We start from the raw sequence: 22,509 nt of genomic DNA, 5'->3' as shown, positions 1-22,509 counted from the left end.
GATATTCAGGGTAATTTGAAAATGCTAAGACAGTGTGGACATAAGAGAAACAGAAGGGCTTTAAAACCCTCTGAAGAGTAAGGCATTGTGGCCACAGGCAGACATTTAAGAACCACATAAACTACCCTCTCATGGGTCTGGGAGAATGGATACATGTGTGTAAGGCTGAGTTGCTCTGCTGCGCACCTGAACCTATCGCAACATTGTTAATCGGCTATACTCCAATATAAAATAAAAAGTTTAAAAAAGAACCACACAGAAGATCCTGCATCCCTGGTCCCAGCAGTAATGAGCTCTACAGCTGCAGGCAAGTGACCTCACCACTGTGAGCATCTGTTTTCTCATCTGTAGCATCTGGAGAGATTCCTTCCAGGTCAAGGGTCATGAAATGAATAATCCTCCCTTGAATGATAAGTCCCGTGGGATCATGGGCTTTACCTGTCGATTACCACTATCTCCGAGAGCACCAAACAGCAGACTGTTGTTGCTGAAGTTGCTAAGTCGTGTCCGACTCTTTCTGCAACCCCATGGACTGCAGCCCACTAGGCTCCTCTCTCCATGGGATTTTCCAGGCAATAATACCAGAGTGGGTGGCTATATCCTTGTCCAGGGGATCTTCCCAACCCAGAGGTCGAACCTACCTCTCCTACATTGGCAGGCGGATTCTTTACCACGGAGCCACTGCGGAGGCCCCAAAGCAGATGACATCCTCAGTAAACATTGGTAAGTGAACAAATGAATGAGAATGAGTGAATGAATCTACCTCACAGAGACACTGTCATGATTATAGAGAAAAGGTCAGGAAAGTGTACGGCTGGACAAGCAGTATGGCTGCTGTTACTGAAGAGCCCGTCACTTAGCAGAGGCTTTATAAACAAACAGGATTATTAGCAAAACAGCATGAAGTAGCAGCACTGAACGGCATTCCAGAAGCTTGCACACTCTGGAGACAGACAGCGAGGTGGCCCCCAGTCTCCTCCTCCGTGCGTGCACTCTCTTCTGGGGTTCCCTCCCTCGACCGCAGGAAGCACTTGTGACTCGCTTCCAGCCAACAGCCCCTGTGGGGTGACGGGATGTCGCGACCACACGGGGGCCACATAGGGTCGTGGCCCTCAGGGTGAAGGGGAGTCTTTTTTGCTGGCTTTGATCAAACAAGCAGGAAGACGGCAAGAAATGGAGGACAGCCTCTGGGAGCGAGGACAGCCTCTGGGAGCGAGGACGGCCTTCATCCACCAGCCAGCAGGAAACTGGGGCGCAATCCTGCAGCCCCAAGGAATTAACGTCCACCGACAACCGGCGAGGTTGTGAGCGGGTCCCTCCCCAATCTAACCTTGAGATAAGACGACAGCCGCAGCCTCCAACCCTTCTGGCGCCAGGGCCCGGTTTCGTGGAAGACAACCTTCTGTGGACTGGGGGGAGGGGTGATTTAAGTCACTCTATTTATTGTGAACTTTGTTTTCTGTCATCATTACACCCGTTCCACCTCAGACCATCCTCAGACCAGCTGGGGCCCCCGGGCCTAGAGCAGCTCAGCCTTGTGAGAATCCGAGGCTGAGGGCCCAGGTGAGCCACGTCAGCACTCCTGACGCGCGGCGACCACTTATGACGTCATAAATGTGTGCTGTTCTGGGGCGCAGTTCGTGGCTTTCTCACCTAGCAGCGGGAAGCGCACACGTGTAGTGATACAGGCGGGACTTCACCGGCCACAGCGCCGGGAGTCACCTGCCGGGGGCCAGGGGGAGGCGGGGGCCTCGGAGAACTGAAGACCCCGGCCCCCCAAAGGGGGGCGGCTCCGACGGTGGCCACGTCGGGGTGAGAGCTGCGGGACCTTTTCCCTTTTCAAGATGATGCAGAAATGGAGTTTTATGTGAAATATCTTAACTTTTAAGTGTCAGCCATTAACGGCAGTGAGCAGATCTCACGTAGGGCAAAGAAAACATGCCTGATTTTGAGAAAAAGCGTGAAGTGGGGATTGCCCAGCACACCTGATCCAAATCTGAGCCCTGCTACTTCCAAGCTGGTAGCACTAGGCCTCTGATCCAAGGGTCATTGTGATGGTCAGAAAGTACACACAAAGCCCGTGCATTATTGTCTGTTACAGAGTAGAGACGCAACACATTTTCATCATTATAATTGTAATTATTGTAATTGTAATTCTTGGGCTCCAAAATCACTGCAGACAGTGAATGCAGCCATGAAATTAAAAGACACTCCTTGAAAGTAAAGCTATGACAAACCTAGACAGCATATTAAAAAGCAGAGACATCATTTTGCCAACAAAGGCCCGTATAGTCAAAGATATGGTTTTTCCAGTGGTCATGTATGGATGCGACAGTTGAACCATAAAGAAGGCTGAATGCCAAGAATGATACTTTTGAACTGTGGTGTTGGAGAAGACCTTTGACAGTCCCTTGAACAGCAAGAAGATCAAACCAATCAATCCTAAAGGAAATCAACCCTGAATTGAATATTCATTGGAAGGACTAATGCTGAAGCTGAAGCTCCAATACTTTGGCCACCTGATGCGAAGAACTGACTCATTAGAAAAGACCTTGATGCTGGGAAAGATGGAGGGCAAGAGAAGAAAGGAGTGAAAGAGGATGAGATGGTTGGATGGCATCACTGACTCAATGGACATGAGTTTGAGCAAACTCCGGGAGACAGGGAAGGACACGGAAGCCTGGCGTGCTGCAGTCCATGGGGTTGCAAAGAGCTGGACAGGCTGAATAACAACAGTGACTACAGCTGTAACTAATAAAATTGTAATTGTATAAAATTGCATACATTATTATAATTTTAATAATTGTATTACAATGGTAACTAATACAATCGTAACTGTATTAGTTACCTCTGGCTATTGTCACAACTTGGGATTAAAACAACACAGACATATCCCCAATGGCTCTAGAGGCTGGAAGTCTGAAATAAGGTTCACTGGGCTAAACTCACGGCGCCTGCTGTCCTGGTCACTGTTGGAGGTTCCGGGAGAGTGTCCACGTCCTTCCTCATTCTAATTTCTAGAGGTCATCGGTAACCTTTGGGTCCTAGCTCCTCTGTCTCCATAACCATCAGGGTAGACGCTTCAAATCTCTCTCTGTACCTTTGCTTTCATGGCCACATCACTTCTGTCCGACTCTGACTCCTCTGTTTCCTTCTTACAGGGACCTGGTGATGACACTGTGCCACTGGAATAATCCTGCACAATCTCCCCATCTCAGGAGCTTTAACTGAATCACAATGGCAAAGTCCCTTTTGCCATAGAAGATAATGCTCAAAAGCTCCAGGGATCAAGATGTGGAAGATCCTCAGGGAGCCATTATTCAGCCTATCACAGTAATAACAGTAATGATAATAAAATAAATAATAATTACTATCTGGCTCACATGTCTCCTCTTTATGACTTCTGGGATTCAGGGTCATAAGTCTGATTCAAACCATTCACACAAGGCTGCAATTTCAAACTGTCATGGGTAAAGCGTTCTGTCTTGGGAGTTTTACAACAGCGGCAGCAAACTGTCATTGAGATTTAGGTTTAGGGCTGCCTAATGAGATTAGCTTCACCATCTTTCTCCATTTATGACCTTGACTATCTCAGAGATGCCAGCCAGTAGTGGCATAATGGCAATGCCTAGTAGAAATATACCCAATCTACAGACCCTCTCCCAGTGAGCAGAAAACGCAAGACTATAACTGAAATATTATAGCATCATCTCAATTCATTTCATTTTAGCACAGTATCTCTTTTCTCCCCTAATCAGAGATCGATTCAAGGATGTTGATTTTTAAGCATTCTGCAATCCCCAGTTTTAACTCCCTTGAGATTCAGATCCCATTTTGAAGTTTACTCATTTCCATTTAAAACAGGATGTTTTTACTTTTAAAATCACATTCATTTCATAGAGCTTGTTAAGCATACAGCAAATTAAGAGCAAACAACATTATATTACAGTTAAATTTGCAAAGGGATGATCTGAACGAATTACTCATATTTCTGATTAATTTTTAGTGGAAGTAATGAGGTTATAAATGGAAACACATGTGCGTGCAGAACCTCCCTTTCAAGTACAGACGGATTTATGCTAATTGATGGCTTTACAAAAAGGTAATCTTAAAAAAACCTTCAGACATTTAAAGGCATCTTGAGAAGCTCACAGTTTTAATGCAGTGACACGTTGCCCTGTAAGTTCAAAATGACTTGAATTCTTTCTTCTTTTCTTTCTTTCTTTTCTTCCTTCTTCCTTTTTCTTTCTATTCATCCATCCATGCATTTATCCACCTCTACTGCAATATCCAGAATTGGGAAGAATATGGGAAAATGGATGCCAAGACTCTATTAGTTCAGAAGGAACATTTCTACATGGTTGAGGGGGAAATCAGAAGAATATTTCATGATATGTGAAAAATCAAGTGAAATTTGAATTTCACTGTCTGTTAATAAAGTTTCCTTTGGAACACAGCCATGTCCATTTGAATCCACATGACCTATGCTATCACTTGCTCTGCAATGGCAGAGCTAAAGAGCTGTAGCAGAGACTGTCTTCGTCCAGAAAGCCTGAAATATTACTATCTCACCCTGTATTAAAAATTTGCTGATCCTTGCTCTAAAATCCCACATCACAGCACGCGTAAGTCATTAGGGAATAATCCCTGGCTGCTTTGGGACAGATCATATTACTGGCATGCTTGCCCCCTCTTTAAATCCAACCACCCCACATGGTTAAATCACAGACTTTTCAAATTGCCTTAACCTTCCCATGCCAACCCAGTTCCTTTTGGTTCTGCAGATTTCTTTCCCAGATGTGACTCTCTATGCATGTGTTTGCAGTCACAATTCATGAGTTGCATTATGTAACTGTTGCACATTCACTTCAGATTTTGTAAATTTACTGTTCGTAAAGAAGAAACTCATGAATCACAACTCTCCATACAAAGCACAGTCCCTGGGTGTCTTTACACACTGCTGACTATGAAGGTTTACCCCCTAGAGACAGCAAACACATGGCCGTGGGCAGAATGGAGTCTTACAAATAGGTTTTCTTTGTCCTACAAAGTATTACTGATTTTTGTTGGTTTTAAGTGGAATTAACTTCCAACACTTACAAACTGGAAGATACTATACAGACTCAAAGTCTTGATTTATATAGAAAAAAAATCAAGAACTCTCCTACACAGAAACCATGATCTCATGTCAACAGTTGTCTGGTCGTGAGTTTCCTCTCGGCTCTCTTCTCTCACTTACATTTTCTCTCTGACCACTGCTGACATTTGAAATTACAACTTCTGTTACACTTATAAGTATATATGGGCTTCTCTGATAGCTCAGTTGGTAAAGAATCTGCCCGCAATGCAGGAGACCTGGGTTTGATCCCTGGGTTGGGAAGATCCCATGGAGAAGGGAAAGGTTACCCACTCCAGTATTCTGGCCTGGAGAATTCCACAGACTGTATACTCTTGGGGTTGCAAAGAGTCGGACACGACTGAGCGACTCTCACTTTCAGAGGTAGATAATTCATGGAGTTGTGTCTATAGCTGTCCATACATAAGCCAAATGGATTTCAATGTATATATATGCAGACTGCAATGGACTGAATATTGTGTTCCCATCCCCAAATTGATATGTTCAAACCTTAGCCCCCAAGTGATGTTATTAGACAGTCAGGCATATGGCAGGGGCTGGGTCCTGGGGGCAGAGCCCTCATGAATGGTCTTAGCGCTCTTACAAGAGGGAACCCAGAGAGACCGTTCACCCTTCTGCCATTTGAGACACAGTAAAAAGACAGCCAGTTACAAACCAGGAAGTGTCCCCCCAGAATCCGCCAGCACCCTGCTCTCAGACTTCTCAGTCTCCCAGTGAGAATGAAATACACTTGCTTTTTATAACTCAGTGGACAGCATTCTGCTGCAGGAATGCACCGATTAAACACACGCATTGCAAGGGAGGCATCCAGTGCGTGAGCAGATGACAGGCGGGCGGATGCTTCCCGTGCTCCCAAGTGACGCTCTGGAGCTTTCCAAGGGTGCGTGTCATCCGAGTAACACTTTGCTGAGCGTAGGAGGAAAGCATCTGCCCCCAGAACACTGATCACATTTTCAGCACAGAAACTCCAGACCGCCCCGCCGCGCGCTGGGCCCCAGACGCACCATGGAGTTCTTCACGCTCTGCAGCAGGCGCTGGTGCTGCTCCGCTATGGCCAGCGCGGCCGAGTGGACCTTCTGGTAGATGGCCTCCCCATCTCGCGTTTGAAAGATAAACAGCCCTTCACCAGTCTCACACATCCTGTGAAAACAAAGCAGAGAGCTTCTGAAAACCAGCTTCTCCAAGCTCAATGCTCCCAGAGCCTGGAACAGCCCAAGATCAGCTTCACTGATTTTTTATGAGATCAGGATTCCCGTTCACATGTGCTGAATGGAGTTAACAGGAATCAAAGTGTGCGACAACTTGTTACCAATACAGACACACGGGCAGGGGACCATCACCTCGAGCCAACGTGTTGGTGCCCCGTGTTTTTCGTCCTGAAGGTTTTATTGAAGGCTAATGAACAAATCGCTTCTGGACTTTTAGTACAATCCCTCTACTTCCCAAGACTGTCAAAGAGGACGCCAGGCAAGGCCTTCCCACCACAGCTCGCAACTCGGAAACTCACCAGAAACGGTGCCTTCCAGCTCAGAGGTGAGAAAGCATTCTATGACTCTCAGATTCTGACCTGATCCTCCTTACGGACAATGGCTTGCAGAATGATTTTATTTCTGAAATCACCTCTGCTTTCCAAAATCATCAATCCAATTTTACTCCAGATTTTCACTCCATGTGATAAACCAAACGTAGCCAAGAGTATTTTAAATAGACATAACTTGAATTAATGCGTGGAATGTAAGAGAAGGAGGGAACTCAAGGAAAGACACGTGGGTTTCATCATTAATGTTAGGGATTAAGAGGGGAATCATCTCTACCTCAGGCTGTTAAAAAACAAATGAATTGTATTGATAAGGAAGAATGGTACATATAATTAGACCAGAAGCCAGTGTGTTTTAGCTACTGTATGTGTGTGTGTGTGTGCGTGCATGTGTGTGTGTGCGTGTGAGTGTGTGTGCACGCGCGTGCGCATGTGTGTGTGCATGTGGGTGGGGTGTGTGTGTGTGCGTGTGTGGGGGTGCATGTGGGGGTGTGTGTGTCTGTGTTTTGTACGTGTGCTTAGTCACTCAGTTGTGTCCGACTCTTTGCAACTCTATGGACTGTATAGCCCACCAGACTCTTCTGTCCATGGGACTTCCCAGGCAAGAATACTGGGGTGGGTTGCCATCTTCCTTCATCAGGGGATCTTTCTGATCCAGGAACTGAATCCATGTGTCCTGTGTCTCCTGCATTGCAAGAGTACATATATATATATATATATTTGTATACACACACATAAAATACACATATATACAGTGGTGTGGGTATACATAATTAATGAATGTGTTTAATTATTCTTAATATTTTTGAAGAGTTGGATAATTTTCAAAAGGATACTTTTTTACAGTTCTGATTTTAATTACATACATATATCAACAGTAAACTAAGAGGTTGCTTTTGTTTTAAAGAACACTATTCAATTATTATATTATTTACAATTATTAATAATTACTTGGTTATTCTAAGACACAACCCCTCTCCTTCCACCGCTGAGACTCTTACTAAAAACTGAACACTGGCCTGACTGCCCGAGTTTTGCTCACATCGAGAGGCTCACATCAAAAGAACTTTTTAACACAGCATGGAAACCAAACCAATTTTCAACCCAAACTACTGTTAATGATTTTATCTATTCCAGTCTATGCAATTAGTGCAGTAAAAAAAGGAAGATTTATCCTCATCTAATTATCTACAGTTGGCTCAATATCCCGGCCATATGGCAGTCTTCAGCATGCATAGCACAGAGTATGTTAATTGGTCAAAACCTGCTGGCTTGAATTTCACTAGTATGGACCATCTAAGAAGAAAGAGAAAAATTAGAAGGCTCTTTCAACAAGCTAACATAAAAACTAGCTTATGAGGTTGATCATGTGATTTTAATTGTCATTTTAATTCAAAGAACTAAAAACTAAAATTCAAAGCATTTTTACTCAAGTCCCATTTTGCTCCTGAAGACTTCCTAAAATACTTCCCTCCTCACTGCTATCCACTCTTTACTTGACCCAAGTAAATTTGACTCTGCCACTTGGCACTTAGTTCTGCAAGGTTTTAATTTTTTTTTCACACTTTTTTCCCACCAAATATGGAAATACACCTTGTTAGGAAAAGGGTAACTGCAATCAATTATTTAAGAGAAAGAAGTGGCCTTCTGTATCTTTTAGGGCAGAGGTCATCATTTATTTACTTACTTAGATGTCAACCCTGATTTCAGAAAGTATGAAGTTTCCTGTTAACTGGGAAATACTTACAGGATGATTGATTCATATAATAGCAAACCTGCAACTCTGTTTCTAAAACTTGATGATCTAGTGGCTTTAAGGTTTTTGTAATTGCAACCCACAGTAACAGAGTTTAGGTTATGACCAAATACACCTGTTGATCTATTTAATCTATCATCTAGGTGTCATCTAGCTATCTATTCATCTGTCAACTTATAAAATGCTGATGTTTTCTCTTCTGCTTTTAAGACTAGTGGTGAAGTGCTTAATTTATATTATGATTCACTAATTGGCAAAAACTCTTTGAAAAAAATCATTCTTTTATCCAGTGTCTGCTTTTGGTTAACTTCATGAATCCACCACAACCATTCTTTAGTGACATTTGATTCAATGATTATTGTGATCAGAAGTAAATGAAATCAAAACAGAGCATCAAGTGCTCCTGAAAGTACACAGACTTTCCTTGCCCTCACCTAAGGATCTGAAAGACATGCACAGTCACACACATACAAACACTTACACACACACACACACATACATACACACACACACTTACACACACACACACACTTATACATACACACTCACCACTTACAGAAAGTAACAGGAGTCACAACCTCAAATTCCATCGGGGTTTAGACGAAGAACGTGAATGAATGGAGACAAGAGACCTCCCACGACACAGAGCTTCACAGACGGTCAGGCATTTACACGGGAAATATGAGACCAGAGCAGTCACACTTCTGATTATTTAAGAGAAACCAGAAGTCTTGAATTTTTATAGGAAATAATCTGAATTTTTAATGTTGCTATTTTTTCCATTTTCTTTAAGCTGTTTTTTAACCTCCAATGTCAAAATGCCACTTAAGGACCATATCTGGCAAGAAGGCCACCAGTTTGCATGAAGGGGATGAAAATGCACTCAAGGCCTCTAAATAGACCAGAAATTAGGCCTTTGGTTTGCACTGCATTCATCTGTACATTCAAAGGCATATGCCCTTCAGGGGTCAGTGTGGCCCAGAAAGTGTGGATAATGAACAAAAATTGACCTCAGAGGCTCTTCCATAGGCCTCTGCGAACCTCCACCCAAAAGCTCTTTTATTTCATTCACACTCTGCCCCCAACCCAAAAGATTTGTTTGGCGCTGTTTCATAAGCAGCTTTACAATGCATTAAAACTGTTGCTGGGGGCCTTCAGTAAAATAATGGGCCAACTCCCCAAGGCAAGTCAGAAGAAAATGGGAGAGGGGGGAGGAAAGGAAAGGAAGTTAAGAGAAAAGCACATCAAAGCAGTGATGGTCTTACATAACCTCGTAGGGCCGCGTCCCTTCGCAGCTCCAGAGAAGACACAAGACGGGGCAAAGATGTTCCCGTTCACCCGCCGCAGACCTGCAAATGCACAAGTGGGGACTACTAACAGTCCCGACTCCTCTCTACCTGCTGACTGTGACCTTGGGCACTTTAGCTAATGTCCCAGATGCCCCAGCACTCTTTCTGATGGCCATACACTAACAGAAACCAGCTGACGGACACCCAAAGAAAGAAAAATAAGGAGTTTAAGTTGGACCTTCTGCCCTTCGAGAGGACAAGGATTTGGGTACAAGAACACTGTGTCCATACAGAAGCACTTAGAGCTTTGATGTCTTCAGTAACTACTTTGCCTAAATGCCATGTCTGCTACTCCAAACCATAGATTATGCACCTGGTTAAGAATCCATCGAAAAATCAAGAGCTCAGAAAGTATTGGGAAATTCATTCCTTCATATACGCGACTTTAAGTACGTATCAAGGCAGTGTGGAAGAAGAGGCTTGGCAGAGGTAAAGACCTGGGCTCCAGACTACCTCGCTGGGATTGCCCCTCACCAGCTTTGAGGCCTGGGGCGTGTCCATAAACCTCCCTAGGCCTGCACTGTCCATTTGAAAAGTAACTATAATGATAGTGACTGTCACCTGAATTTATTAAAAGTATTAGGTGTCACACAAGGAATGCACAAAGCATGTGAATGGAAGCTCCCCGTGGATGGAGACTGTTTTCTGACTCACTCACAGCTTTTCCGCCAGGACGCACCACAGGCCTTGGCCTATATCTGTTGCCCAATAAATAACTGTAGGGGGCCTCCCTGGCGGCTCAGATGGTAAAGGATCTGCCTGCCAAGTGGGAGACTCAGGTTCGATACCTGGGTCGGGAAGATCCCCTAGAGAAGGGAATGGCAACCCACTCCAGTATTTTTGCCTGGAAAATCCCACAGACAGTGGAGCCTGGCGGGTACAGTCCATGGGGTCGCAAAAGAATCAGACATGACTTAGCAACTGAGCAAGAGAACAAAGTAACTGCAGCATAGATGAGGAGACAGCAGGCAGGACTAGGAAAGGAGTTACTGAGAACTGGACCCAGGCCTCCTTGACACATGGAATCCACGCGGGAGACACAAGCCACGCCACTCGGGCTTCTGAGCAGGGGACAGCTCTGTGAACATCAATACACAACTTTCTCTTGCTTGTCAAACCTTTGTATCTCCTACTCAATATTTTAAATCAACTCATTTTTTTTTCTATTAAACAAATATGTTGTAAATGGAATGATCAAATCCATATCATGAACCAGTAGGCTCTGCCATAAATTGAAAGTAGACAAGAACATAAATACAGTGAAAATAAAGCTAGTAAGTCATCACCGTCTGTTTAGGGCCTCCTGTCAAAGATTCAAGCTGAGAGTTTGCTTACTTTTCAGTTACTGGTCAGAGTGTCTCAGCCTCTTTGACCCCATGGGCTGCAGCACGCCAGGCCTCCCTGTCCTCCTCTCTCTCCTGGAGTTTGTTCAAACTCATGCCCACTGAGGCGGAGATGCTGTCGAACCATCTCATCCTCTGCCACCCCCTTCTCCTTTTGCCTTCAATCTTTCCCAGCATCAGTGCCTTGTCCGATGAGTTGGCTTTTCACTTCAGGTGGCCAAAGCAGTGGAGATTCAGCTTCAGCATCAGTCCTTCCAATGAATAGTCAGGGTGGATTTACTTTAGGATTGACTGGTTCATATTACCTCTCAGTAACACAGGTAAATTAGAAACTGTTAGAAGAGGCACTGTTTAAGACATGTGGCATGAAATGTGTTACTTCTCCCTTTCCTAATAAAGGGAAGAATTTGTTATTAAGAGGAAAGAAAAGACATGCAGGCAACCCACTGAAATGTTTCTCTATAATTTAATCAAAAAGGTAACTGGAAAGAAAATGACCCCATCCCTGGAAGAGTCACATTCAGTTGACACGGTGTCTCTATCGCCTAAAAGCACCTCGCCTTTTGGGGAGATCACATCCAGTTTGCAGAGTCCTGCTCTGGTGCCGCAGGAGACAGGACCTCCCTGTCCCAGCTCCCTCGGATGCTGTGACCTTGGGCAAGTCCTCTGGCCTCTTGAAGCCAGCCTCATATTTCTAATGTGAGCAATAAACTCACCCAAACTTCAGAGGACGGTGGGAAATCTTGTTTTATATTTAGCAAAGGACCTGACATCAAGTAAACACTTAATTAGGATTGGGTGCTGTTACTTGAGCTCTTTAAAACGTCAAAGCCAATGAAGACGAGGTCCTCGGGGAAAACGTCACAAGAGACACAACCACAGCCCCGAAGGAAACGCGGGTGACTGCACCCCAGGACAACAGCGAAGATGTGAGAGTCAGATGCCTGGGAGAGGAAGGCGTGTGGCCGGGGGCGTTCACGCCTGAGGCTGGCAGGCGCCTGAGAGCACAGCAGTGGAAACCTCTTCCTTGAGACCAGAATCATGAACTCAGGGAGATGAAGTTTCCCTTTAATGAAAGAATCCACTTTCATTGAATTAAAAACTATTATGATGAGGGGGTTTCCCTGGTGGCTCAGTGGTAAAGAACCTGCCTGCCAAGGCAAGAGACGTGGGATCAAAAGTTTGATCCCTGATCCAAGAAGATCCCACACGCCTCGGAGCAAACAGGCCCACGCGCCACACCTGCTGAGCCTGTGCCCCAGGGCCCGGGAGCCACGGCTGCTAAAGCCTCCTGCTGCTCCTCCTGAGGCCCCGCGCTCCAGAGCCCGCTCCGAAACAAGAGGGCCACCGCGATGAGCAGCCTGGCACCACAACCAGAGAGGAGCCCCGGCTCGCCCAGCGAGAGAGAGCGCAAGCAGCAGGGAAGACCCGGCAGGGCCAAAAATGAAGAAACACAATTTTAAAAAGATGGTCCGTAAAAGAAACCCCAGAGACGATGGTGGGAAACATCCTGTGTTTCGTTTCTCCAGCTCCAGGAAGTACCGGTGTCTGTCCTAAAGTGTTAGCAACACCTTAAGGACCAAGCGATCAGGGTGAAGACAAAGGCCCAGTCCCAAGCTTGCATTGCTATTTGTGGTCCTCTCTCCCGGGTTCCGTCTTCAGCGTCACCAGAGTTCCTGTGACCAGTCCCCTTACACGCACACAGACATGATCAGGATTGCTTTGCAGATGTATGTTCTAACCCTGCTGTGTGTGGGCCTGGAGGTTTGTGGGGGAGAAAAGGAACTATCCAAAGCCAGATATGGCTAGAATAAGAGAGGGTAATAGTTTACTACTCGCATCTGTTCTTAAACACTTAACATGGAAACAAAGTCAAAGAAAGATGATGACTTTTTTCTTCCTTTTCTGCTTTCTCGTGCTAAGCCAAGACCTCGATCTAAGTCTTTCTGTCAAGGATGCATTTTTCTTCATCCCTCCGGATATAGCAGTTTATAAGGAGCCGGCTGGAAATGAAATGCTAGTCTCAGTTTTTAAACTCAAAGATACTGTGTTATTGCTCAGTTGGTCAGTCGTGTTTGACTCTTTTTGACCCCATGGACTGCAGCCCACCAGGCTTCCCCGTCCTTCACTATCTCCCAGAGTTTGCTCAAACTCATGTCCATCCAACTGGTGATGCCATCCAACCATCTCATCCTCTGTCACCCCCTTCTCCTCCTGCCTTCAATCTTTCCCAGCATCAGGGTCTTTTCCAATGAGTTGGCTCTTCGCATCAGGTGGCCAAAGTATTAGAGTTTCAGCTTCAGCATCAGTCCTTCTGATGAATATCCAGGATTGATTTCCTTTAGGACTCACTGGTTTAATCTCCTTGCAGTCCAAGGGACTCTCAAGCACTCTCAAGACTCTTCTCCAGCACTACTAATTAGCTTTACTAATACCAATGAGATGAAAAGCGAGTATAGGGAAACTGCTGAACAAGCCTTGACGATAATGTGTCCAAAACTGATGTACTGTCATCCTACCTCCACAGACCCCCACTTTGGGAAGCTTTGCAGTTTCAGCTGCTTCTGGGGGGTTATGAACTCCTCTATTTTTCTCCTAACCCACATCCAACCAGTGAGTAACTTTCTTGGGCTTCAGCTTCAAAACTCTTAAGCCCACTTTCACTCACTGCTACCAGAGTAGTCACAGCCACACGGCCCCTTCCCCTGAGCATCACCAGGATGCTCCTCTAACTGGTTTTAGCCAGACAGAGTCTAGTTTTAAAAAAGGAAACCAGACCATGTCACCTCGTTGCTTAATACTCCCTGTGTGGCCGAGAACTTGTCATTAATTAGTTGCTCAATCAGGTCTGACTCTTTGGGACCCCATGGGCTGCAGCACGCCAGGCCTCCCCATCCTTCCCTATCTCTCAGAGTTTGCTCAAACTCACGTCCAACGCGTCAGTGATGCAATCCAACCATCTCATCCTCTGACGCCCCCTTCTCCTCCTGCCTTGTCTTTCCTAAGTCAAGAATTTAATCTTGTCCAGAAAGAGTTCTGGTCTTTACCATGGGCTCCTGGGAGGTCAGGGGTTTGGCTTGCCTGGGGTTCCTGACCAGGCAAAGAGTAACAATGTGGTTTAGAACGAGCTTTGGGCCACATGGCATCTGTGCATCTGGAGATGGAGATCCCCCACCCGGGCGATCAACGACTCAGTCCATCACGCGAGTGACAGAGGGCCAGCCAAAGCTCTGACTGCTGCAGGTCGGGGCACGTCCCTGGCTGGCCGAGCTCCGTGTGACCGTCACAAGCTGAGACCGGGAAGGTGGCACAGGCCTGGCTCCACATCACCCGCTTCCCTGCTCCCCACCGCCTGCCCGTCCTCTCCCGGCTGACGTGAGTCTGCATCCGTCTCTGAAATGAACCATGAACTTCACACTCTCAGTGAATTCTGAGTCATCCCAGCAAACGGTCCCACCTTGGGTGGTGCAGGAACCCCTGGACTTGCAGCTGGCTTGGCAGTGAGACCGGCCTCGAGGACCGTTTCTTCAGACTGTGCGGCTGCCCAGCTCCGAGCGGGCCCCCGTGGCTCCCACGTGATCAGGACCAAAAGCCAGACTCTTGTCCGTGGCCACCGGGCCCCGCAGGGCCTGGCCCTGCCGCGTCTCCGCTTCCGTCACGCGGCGCTTCCCTTCCACCTCTCCCGCTCGGCCCTGCCGGCCGCCTGGCTCAGATCTGCACGCTCCCGCCACGCGCGTCCCCCTCAGCACCGCCTACGTGTGCCAGACTCCCCTCCCGTCAGATTCCACGTGGCTCACTCCCTCGCCCTTTCAGGCCTTCATTCATACGCCACTGACCGAGCGGAGCCAGTCGTCTCGCCCCTCTTAAAACCGTACCCTCCTCGGGCACTTTCTATCACCTTATTTTTCATATGGGGCTTACATATCCTAACATCTATTTTACTTTTTCTTAAAGTTTGCTATTGCCTGTATCTCCTCTCCTCTAGAGGGTACGTTTCATAACTGAACAGCAGTTTCATTTATTGCTACATCCCCGCTGTCTGGAGGCACACTAGCTCCTAGGGTGCACTCAGGGAGTGTGTGATGGAAGAAGGGGTGGTTCATCCTCACTAGCCCTTTACTGGAACCCTGAGGCACTGTCATATATAGAGCGCTCACATACGCTAGTGGGCCAGCACCTGTGACAAAACGGTCTCACCACACAAATGGCCAACAGGTGAAAAATGCCCAACATCACTGACCATCAGGGAAATCAAACCCACAATGAAATACAGTCTCATACCTGTTAGAATGGCGACTGTGAAAAAGGCCAGAGATGACAAGTGATGACAAGGATGCAGAGAAAAGGAAATCCTTGTGCACTGTGGGTGGGAATGTAGATTGGTACTCCCACTGTGAAAAACGGTATGGTGCTTCTTCAAAAAAACAGAGTTGCCAAAAGACCAGCAATTCCACTTCTGCTATATGTCCAGAGGAAGTAAAATCACTATCTCAAAGAGACGTCAGCACTCTGACGTTCACTGCAGCATTATTTACAGTAGCTGAGACATGGAAATAACCTTAGAGCCACTGACGCATGAATGGATAAAGAAAACAACACACTGGACTATTACTGAGTCACAAAAAAGAGAAGAAAATCCTGCCATTCGTGACGTGGATGGACCTTGAGGGCATTATGCTAAGTGAAATAGGTCAGAGAAAGAGAGACAAATACTGTGTGATCTCACTGATATGTGGAATCTTAAAACAGCCAAACACATAGACACCGTGAATAGAAAGGTGGTTGCCAGGGGTTGGTGCAAAGAAAAACGGGAGATGCTGGTACAGACTTCCAGCTGGAAGGTAAGTCCTGGGGATCTAACGTACAGCGTGGGGACCATCGTGGGAAATATTGTATTGCATACCTGGAAGACAGCAGATCATAAGTGTTCCCACCACAAAAAGGGGTAATTATGTGAGGTTGAAACGGAGCAGGACCATATGGTCCCTGCCCCCCAACCTCCGGCCATGGCCTCTGCCTGCCTTTTGTCTGTGGGAAACTTTAGTCAAAGAATACGTTTAATCAGAAAAGTGAGAAATGCTGAAACAAAGGAAAACAGTCAAAGGAGACTAAACAATAATAATGCAGTCATTAAGCATCGTCAAGGACCTTTAATTCTTTCTCAAGGGCTGTAGATGATATTCTGGGCCATATCCTGGGAGCTGTCTTATAGGTTCCAAAACCTCAGGTGGAGAAGTTAGCTAAAGGATGACCAGACGGTACCCAGGACGTGAGAGGCCACAGTTCAGAGAGTGGGCCACAAATAAACAGGAACAAACGGACCCTGGAACTGAAGATGGACTGTGAGACAGTCAAGATGCTGCTGGTCAGGCCACCGATGGCCAACAAGAAGGTGACCGCGCTGCTCGGCACGCCCGCCCCCCAGTGCCGTCTGTCAAAGCTCTCAGCCCTGAGTGTCAGCAGGGGCTGGACAGACGTCCACCACCCTCACTGCCCCCCACAGCTGCCGGCATCTGAAATACAGCAGACTTCCCTTTCCACCAGCCTGGCCTATTGGCTTTTCAGCAGCAAGCAGCCGGCCCCCACACACACTCTTTGGGTAACCCGGTGATGAAGGTGTTAAGGAACCTTATCATGGAGATCCTTCTGCAAGACATACATATATCAAATCATCACCTTGTACATCTTAGCCTTAAATGATGTTCTATGTCATTGATGCCTGAATAAAGCTAGATGAATAAATAAATTTTAAAAATACACCTTAACTTTTTTTAAAGATGGCCACAAGACTGGAAGCATTGATGAGTGCCCAGTTTTTTTCCCAAAGATCATAAGAAAGTCACCCTTTCCTTTAGGGATTTCATATACTAAAACCATAGAAGTTCAGAGATAGAGGGGACTTGGTTAAGCGTCTTACAATGGCCTTGTCTGTGTTCACACCCGAACGCTTAGCACAGTGTCTGGCAGAGAACAGACGTGCAGTGATGAATGACCTACTAAAGATGATGACTGAAGAGGTTACTTCCTGCGTACAAAGGGGACTGTCCCTTCTGGTTTCACACATGCCTCCACTCGTGGAATACTTAAAACGCATGTCACTTTTATAATTACTTCTTAGATCAATGCTAATGAAGAATGAATGGCTGTATTAGTACAACTATAGCTTCTGTTTGCTTTCAAAAGAAGAATTTCGCTTCTTCTGAGCAAGACTGTGTGGATCAAGCATATTTACGTACTTTGCAATGGCCTACGTGGGCTCCCCTGACAGCTCAGTGGTGAAGAATCCACCCGCCAACGCACCAGATGCGGGTCTGATCCCTGGATCAGGAAGCTCCCCTGGGGAAGAAAACGGCGACCCACTCTAGTATTCTTGCCTGGGAGATCCCATGGACAGAGGAGCCTGGAGGGCTACAGTCCCTGGGGTCGCAAAGAGCTGGACACGACTGAGCAACTAAACAGAACAATGACTGTGGGGGAAAAGGATAAGAAACTGTGGCTCAATGTACAAATATAACAGGGTCCCTTCGCTATGCACCGGAGACTAGCCTAACACTGTAAATCAACTATATCCCAATTAAAAAAATTTAACAGCTCTCTATTCAACATGGTAGGAAACACGGAGTGCATTTTATTTGCTATTTGCTTTCAATCCTTTAGGAAGAAAGAATATATGCTCTATAAAATACTTAGAAGTGAGAGATGACTGAGTAGCTTAGGATCAAGAAGACAAACAGAGAACACCCAAAGACTTATGTTAGAATAATGGTCCTTTTTAACCTTAAACTCATCAATTAGAGGAAGACAAAATTTTCTTCTTCAATGAAATGTTAAATAGTCTCTTAAAACAGACCGTTTTACCAATTATTATTGTTTTTAGAGTGATATACACCAGACACAGATGACTTCTTTTCCAAGACTGTTCAGATGGCTTTACATCCAAAAAAGCCTTTTTCATAAATGTGTGCACTCCATTTAAGGAAAAGAATGTGTCTACGCAATGTCAATTTTCACATATTCTTGGCAAACTTCAAAGTTTCTCTTAAAATGATGTCAAAAGCACAAGACAGACATTCCTCAGCTGGTAGAGAGAGGCGCCCGGGGTGGTAATCATCCACCGTGTCCCGCCACACATGACCTGATCTCCCCCCATCCTCGCAGGCGCTGAACCCAGCACGTCCATTTAAATCAGTCAGGAGGTGGGGCGGGGCCTGAGGCTGGGCGTGGGAACTGGGCAGCCAGCCGTGAAATTCACAGGGAAACACTGGGCACCTGGCACCATGCTTCATAGTAACGTTCAAAGAACAGTTCCGTGGGGCACGCTACTGCAGTTACAACTTCACGTCAACTGGATCTTCCCGTAAAAAATCAGAGACCCTGCCAGTCTGATCTGCTTCACTGATGTTTCAGGGCTTCCAAGTGGAAAGAAACAAACAGAAGACTAGAAAACACTCAAAAATAAAATAAGCAATGTGTCCCTTCCCCTGCCTCCCACCCTCCCCATAGGCTAATTGTTCTTTATCTCTGGGGGCAATGAGTAGTAATTAACTGTGCAATTGCACTTTATTATCGATTATATATTAACTCTGGATTTCTTAAAAAAAAAAAAAAAACACACAGGTATGGTTAGATTTGCCCACATTGGAAAAGGGAGGGATAAACGGAATCTAGAAGACTCTTAACCACCTTTGGTCATGATACTGAGAGATGAATGATCCTGACTGAAAGTGCCTCACTCAGAATCAGAAGGACAAACAGGAGGTTCCGGAATTAAACTAAGATAATTTACGCACACAGGAGTGCTGGCTATGCAGTATGCCTTCCCCTCCTTAGCTCTGCAAGTTCATTAAGAACCAGGCTGTGAAGGTGTTAGCTGCTCAGTCACGTCTGATTCTGTGCAGCCCTGTGGACCGCAGCCCGCCAGGCTCCCCTGTCCATGGGATTTTCCAGGCAAGAACACTGTTGTGCCCCTTCCCTCCTCCAGGGGATCTTCCCGACCCACAGACTGAACCCCAGTCTTCTGCACCGCAGGCAGATTCTTTGCTGTCAAGCCGCCTGGGAAGTCCAAGAACCAGGCTAGAGGGGATGTATGTACTCATGACTGGTCCACGCCGTTGTATAGCAGAACCCAGCTCAACATCGTAAAGCAGTTATCCTCTGATTAAAAGTGAATTTTACATAATTATTTAAGAGAAAGAACCAGCCCAACCTAGTAGAGCTGTGACACTTAGCCTTCTTAGGGATCTTAGGGTTGGGGAGTAAGAAGACCTGAGTGTGTTTCTGAATCCACGTTTTACTCACTGCTCTGGTGCCTTTGGATCAGTTGCGCAGATGCCCAAGCTTCCTCTTAGGATGAGAATAATAACATCCCCTGGTTTATATGACCAGCAAATGACTTAAATGGTATCGTGCGTATAACACGTTTAATGCAACAACTTTCTTACCGTAGTTAAGTGAAAGTGTTAATCGCTCAGTCGTAGCCAGCTCTTTGTGACCCCATGGACGGTAGCCGCCAGGCTCCTCTGTCCATGGACTTCTCCAGGCAAGAATACTGGAGTGGGTAGCCTTTCCCTTCTCCAGGGGATCTTCCCAACCCAGGGATCGAACCCAGGTCTCGCACACTGCGGGCAGATTGTTTACCCTTTAAGCCACCAGGGAAGCCCCTTCCTTACAGTAAGGGCTCCGTAAGTATCAGTAACCGTTTCAATGGTTGACATGCCTGCTAGAGCCTGGACCTGACAATTCTTTGTTGTGGGAGGTTGTTCTCTACAGGTTATGCTGTGACAACTAAAAATGTCTCCAGACATTGCCCAGTGTCCTTTGGGGGCAAAATCACCCCCTGGTTGAGAACCACTGTTCTGTGTCTCAGCACCATTATGAGTGATATTGCTAATTATAGTCAAATAACTGACTTACTTTAATTGCTTTGAGCAATAATTAAATACTCTGTTGGACACATTTTGTTAGGTTTTTTTTTTTAAACTTCACATGTCTTCCAATAGTGTCAGTACCTCCTTCCGGCTTTGCAAGAACCACACCATTCTATCTGTACCCTGCATGCCTTCCAGAAAGTCCTCAAAGCAGTTCCTGACACGGAGTCAACCTCTGATAAGAATCTAGTTCTCTTCTATTGGCTGATGGTGTGAGAAGATGCCAAGGCTCCTGGAGGACCCACGTGGAGTCAGGGTGAAGCCATCTAGAGGGAGCGGGACTATGAGATACAACCTAGGATCCTCATCTGGCCTCTGGGTCACCCCGAGCCTGAAGCCAGCCGAACTCCCTGCACTGGGCTCTGAGGGTCGGTGAATTTCTCTTCTCTTCACGTCCCTTTGGGTTGATACAATTGCCTCGTGCCTGCCAGGAGTTATGCCAGGTGCCCGTCTGTGCACCTCTGCTTAATCTTCAGTCATCTTGTGAGAGACAGGATATTATACTCATTTCACAGGTGGCTGATGGAAGTCAGAGAGTCAGCTCGTTGACTCAGGGTCCCACAACCAGTATGAGATTAACTCCAATTTCATTTCTGCAACTCCCAGCCTAGCTTATTACACGCACCCCACTGTCAGCCTTGGTGCCTCAAAATGGGCCATTCAACAGGAACAACACTTAGTTTCAACTTGAACACAGGTTCTGTCCAGACGGAGCAGAATTCTGCCCGAGCTCTTCCGGAAGATTCCCTGTGTCCCAGAGGGGAACGCTGTGATGTCTTTCCAGATGCATGCTGGATATGTGAAAACCACCTGCCTAGAGAGACTTAACTCCTGTTCATCTGTCAGTGTAAGACAAGGAGAAAATTATCTTAGTTAATATGAAATTGCCTTGTTTTGAACACATCCAAAAATAGCCAAGGGAAAAAATTATCTTCACTAATAAAGCAAGGCAGATAAGAAATCTTCACACTTGGGGGAACATGAATGATCTTATTATCGTGAGCATCTTGATGGTAACTATAAAAATTCATCTAACTTGAGTTTTAGGCAAAATATAAAATGGTAATATCACCTTGCATTTGATACTGTCTCAATCCTGCAAATCCAGTCCTGCTCCAAAAGTTATTATAACAAAATCTCAAAGAGACTATTTAATAGAAGCCCAGCACCTTCTGGGTCATCTATATGCATCGCTGCTTTTACCTACAATCACCCCAAAAGGAAGTTAATTACTTAGATAAACATAAAAGGGAAGTTAAACACTTCGTCCACAGTCAACAGCTAATAAAAAACAGATAAGACTCCATTGCTGGCTTTCAAGACGGAGGATGGGGACTATGAACCAAAGAGTGTGGGCAGCCTCTAGAAGGTGCAGACAGCTGACAAAAAAAAAAAAAACAACAACAGGAAACTCAGTCCTACAACCACATGGAACTGAACTCAGCCCACAACCTGAATGAGGCTCAAAGCAGGTTTATCCCCAGAACCTTGAGAAAATCTTGCTTTTGAGAATCGTAGAGCAAAGAACCAGTTGAGCCATGCTGTGCCTAGACTTCTGACCTAATAAACGGCTGTGACGTTTAAGTCAAAAATATATATATATAAATAAATAGCTCCCACTTAGTGTTTACAGAAAAAAGAATAGCAATCAGACCCTAGGGTTTCTCTGACTCCCAAACCAGGGCCCCTTATGCACACAGCACGCTGTCTGAGGAAGGAGTCGGGTCCTGAGAGCAGTCCCAGCACTTGTCCTTCTGATCATTCATTCGGTCTCCGGTTTGCCCCACAAGCACGACCACTGAGCAAGAACGCTGCTCAAAACCAACACACATTCCAGGTCCCACAACACGCGAGGCACAACGCCGTGGGGATAAGCTGTGGGTGTCACAGTATCTGACCACTGGAGGTTTGGGACGAAATGTCCAAAAGGACAGAACACAGAGCGATGAAAGTCACGAACTAAAAAGCGCTTTCATTTTCCAAGTCAGTGTTTACGCCTTGTGGTCAAAGACAACTGGAATATTTTTGAAACTCATGTCTTCAGTATATTTTCACTTTTCCTCCACCACTTCTTATACCCGAGCTAAGTATTCTCTCCCCACATCCACAAGGGCCACCTCTGTCCTATTACTTACAAAACATGAACATGCTTACACAACACACACGATCACACACACACAATAACACAATACCATACACACAACACACACACAATAACACAACACACAATAACACACACACAATAACACAATACCATACACACAACACACACAACACAACATACACAATAACAAAACACACACAATCACACACACAATAACACAATACCATACACACAGCACACACACACAACACAATAACACACACAATAACACAACACACACATCACAATAACACACATAACACAACACACACAATAACACAACACACAATCACACACACACAATAACACAATACCAT

The 22,509-nt window shown here is 45.8% G+C and overlaps 1 protein-coding gene across 3 annotated transcripts in view; it reads right to left on the bottom strand.

Annotated features, from left to right (window-relative positions):
- DOK5 (docking protein 5) overlaps positions 1-22,509 on the bottom strand; it is a 146,844-nt gene that overhangs the window by 27,790 nt on the left and 96,545 nt on the right. For all 3 annotated transcript variants that reach the window (XM_043480019.1, XM_043480020.1, XM_043480018.1), the window contains exon 6: positions 6,142-6,277. In XM_043480019.1, the coding sequence (XP_043335954.1) occupies positions 6,142-6,277 (136 nt within the window). The remainder of the gene's footprint in view (positions 1-6,141; positions 6,278-22,509) is intronic.

Source organism: Cervus canadensis, chromosome 10, assembly GCF_019320065.1.
Source record: "Cervus canadensis isolate Bull #8, Minnesota chromosome 10, ASM1932006v1, whole genome shotgun sequence".
NCBI classification, from domain to species: domain Eukaryota; kingdom Metazoa; phylum Chordata; class Mammalia; order Artiodactyla; family Cervidae; genus Cervus; species Cervus canadensis.
Note: the sequence above shows the minus strand (reverse complement) of the source record. Positions and strands in the feature narration are given on the sequence as shown.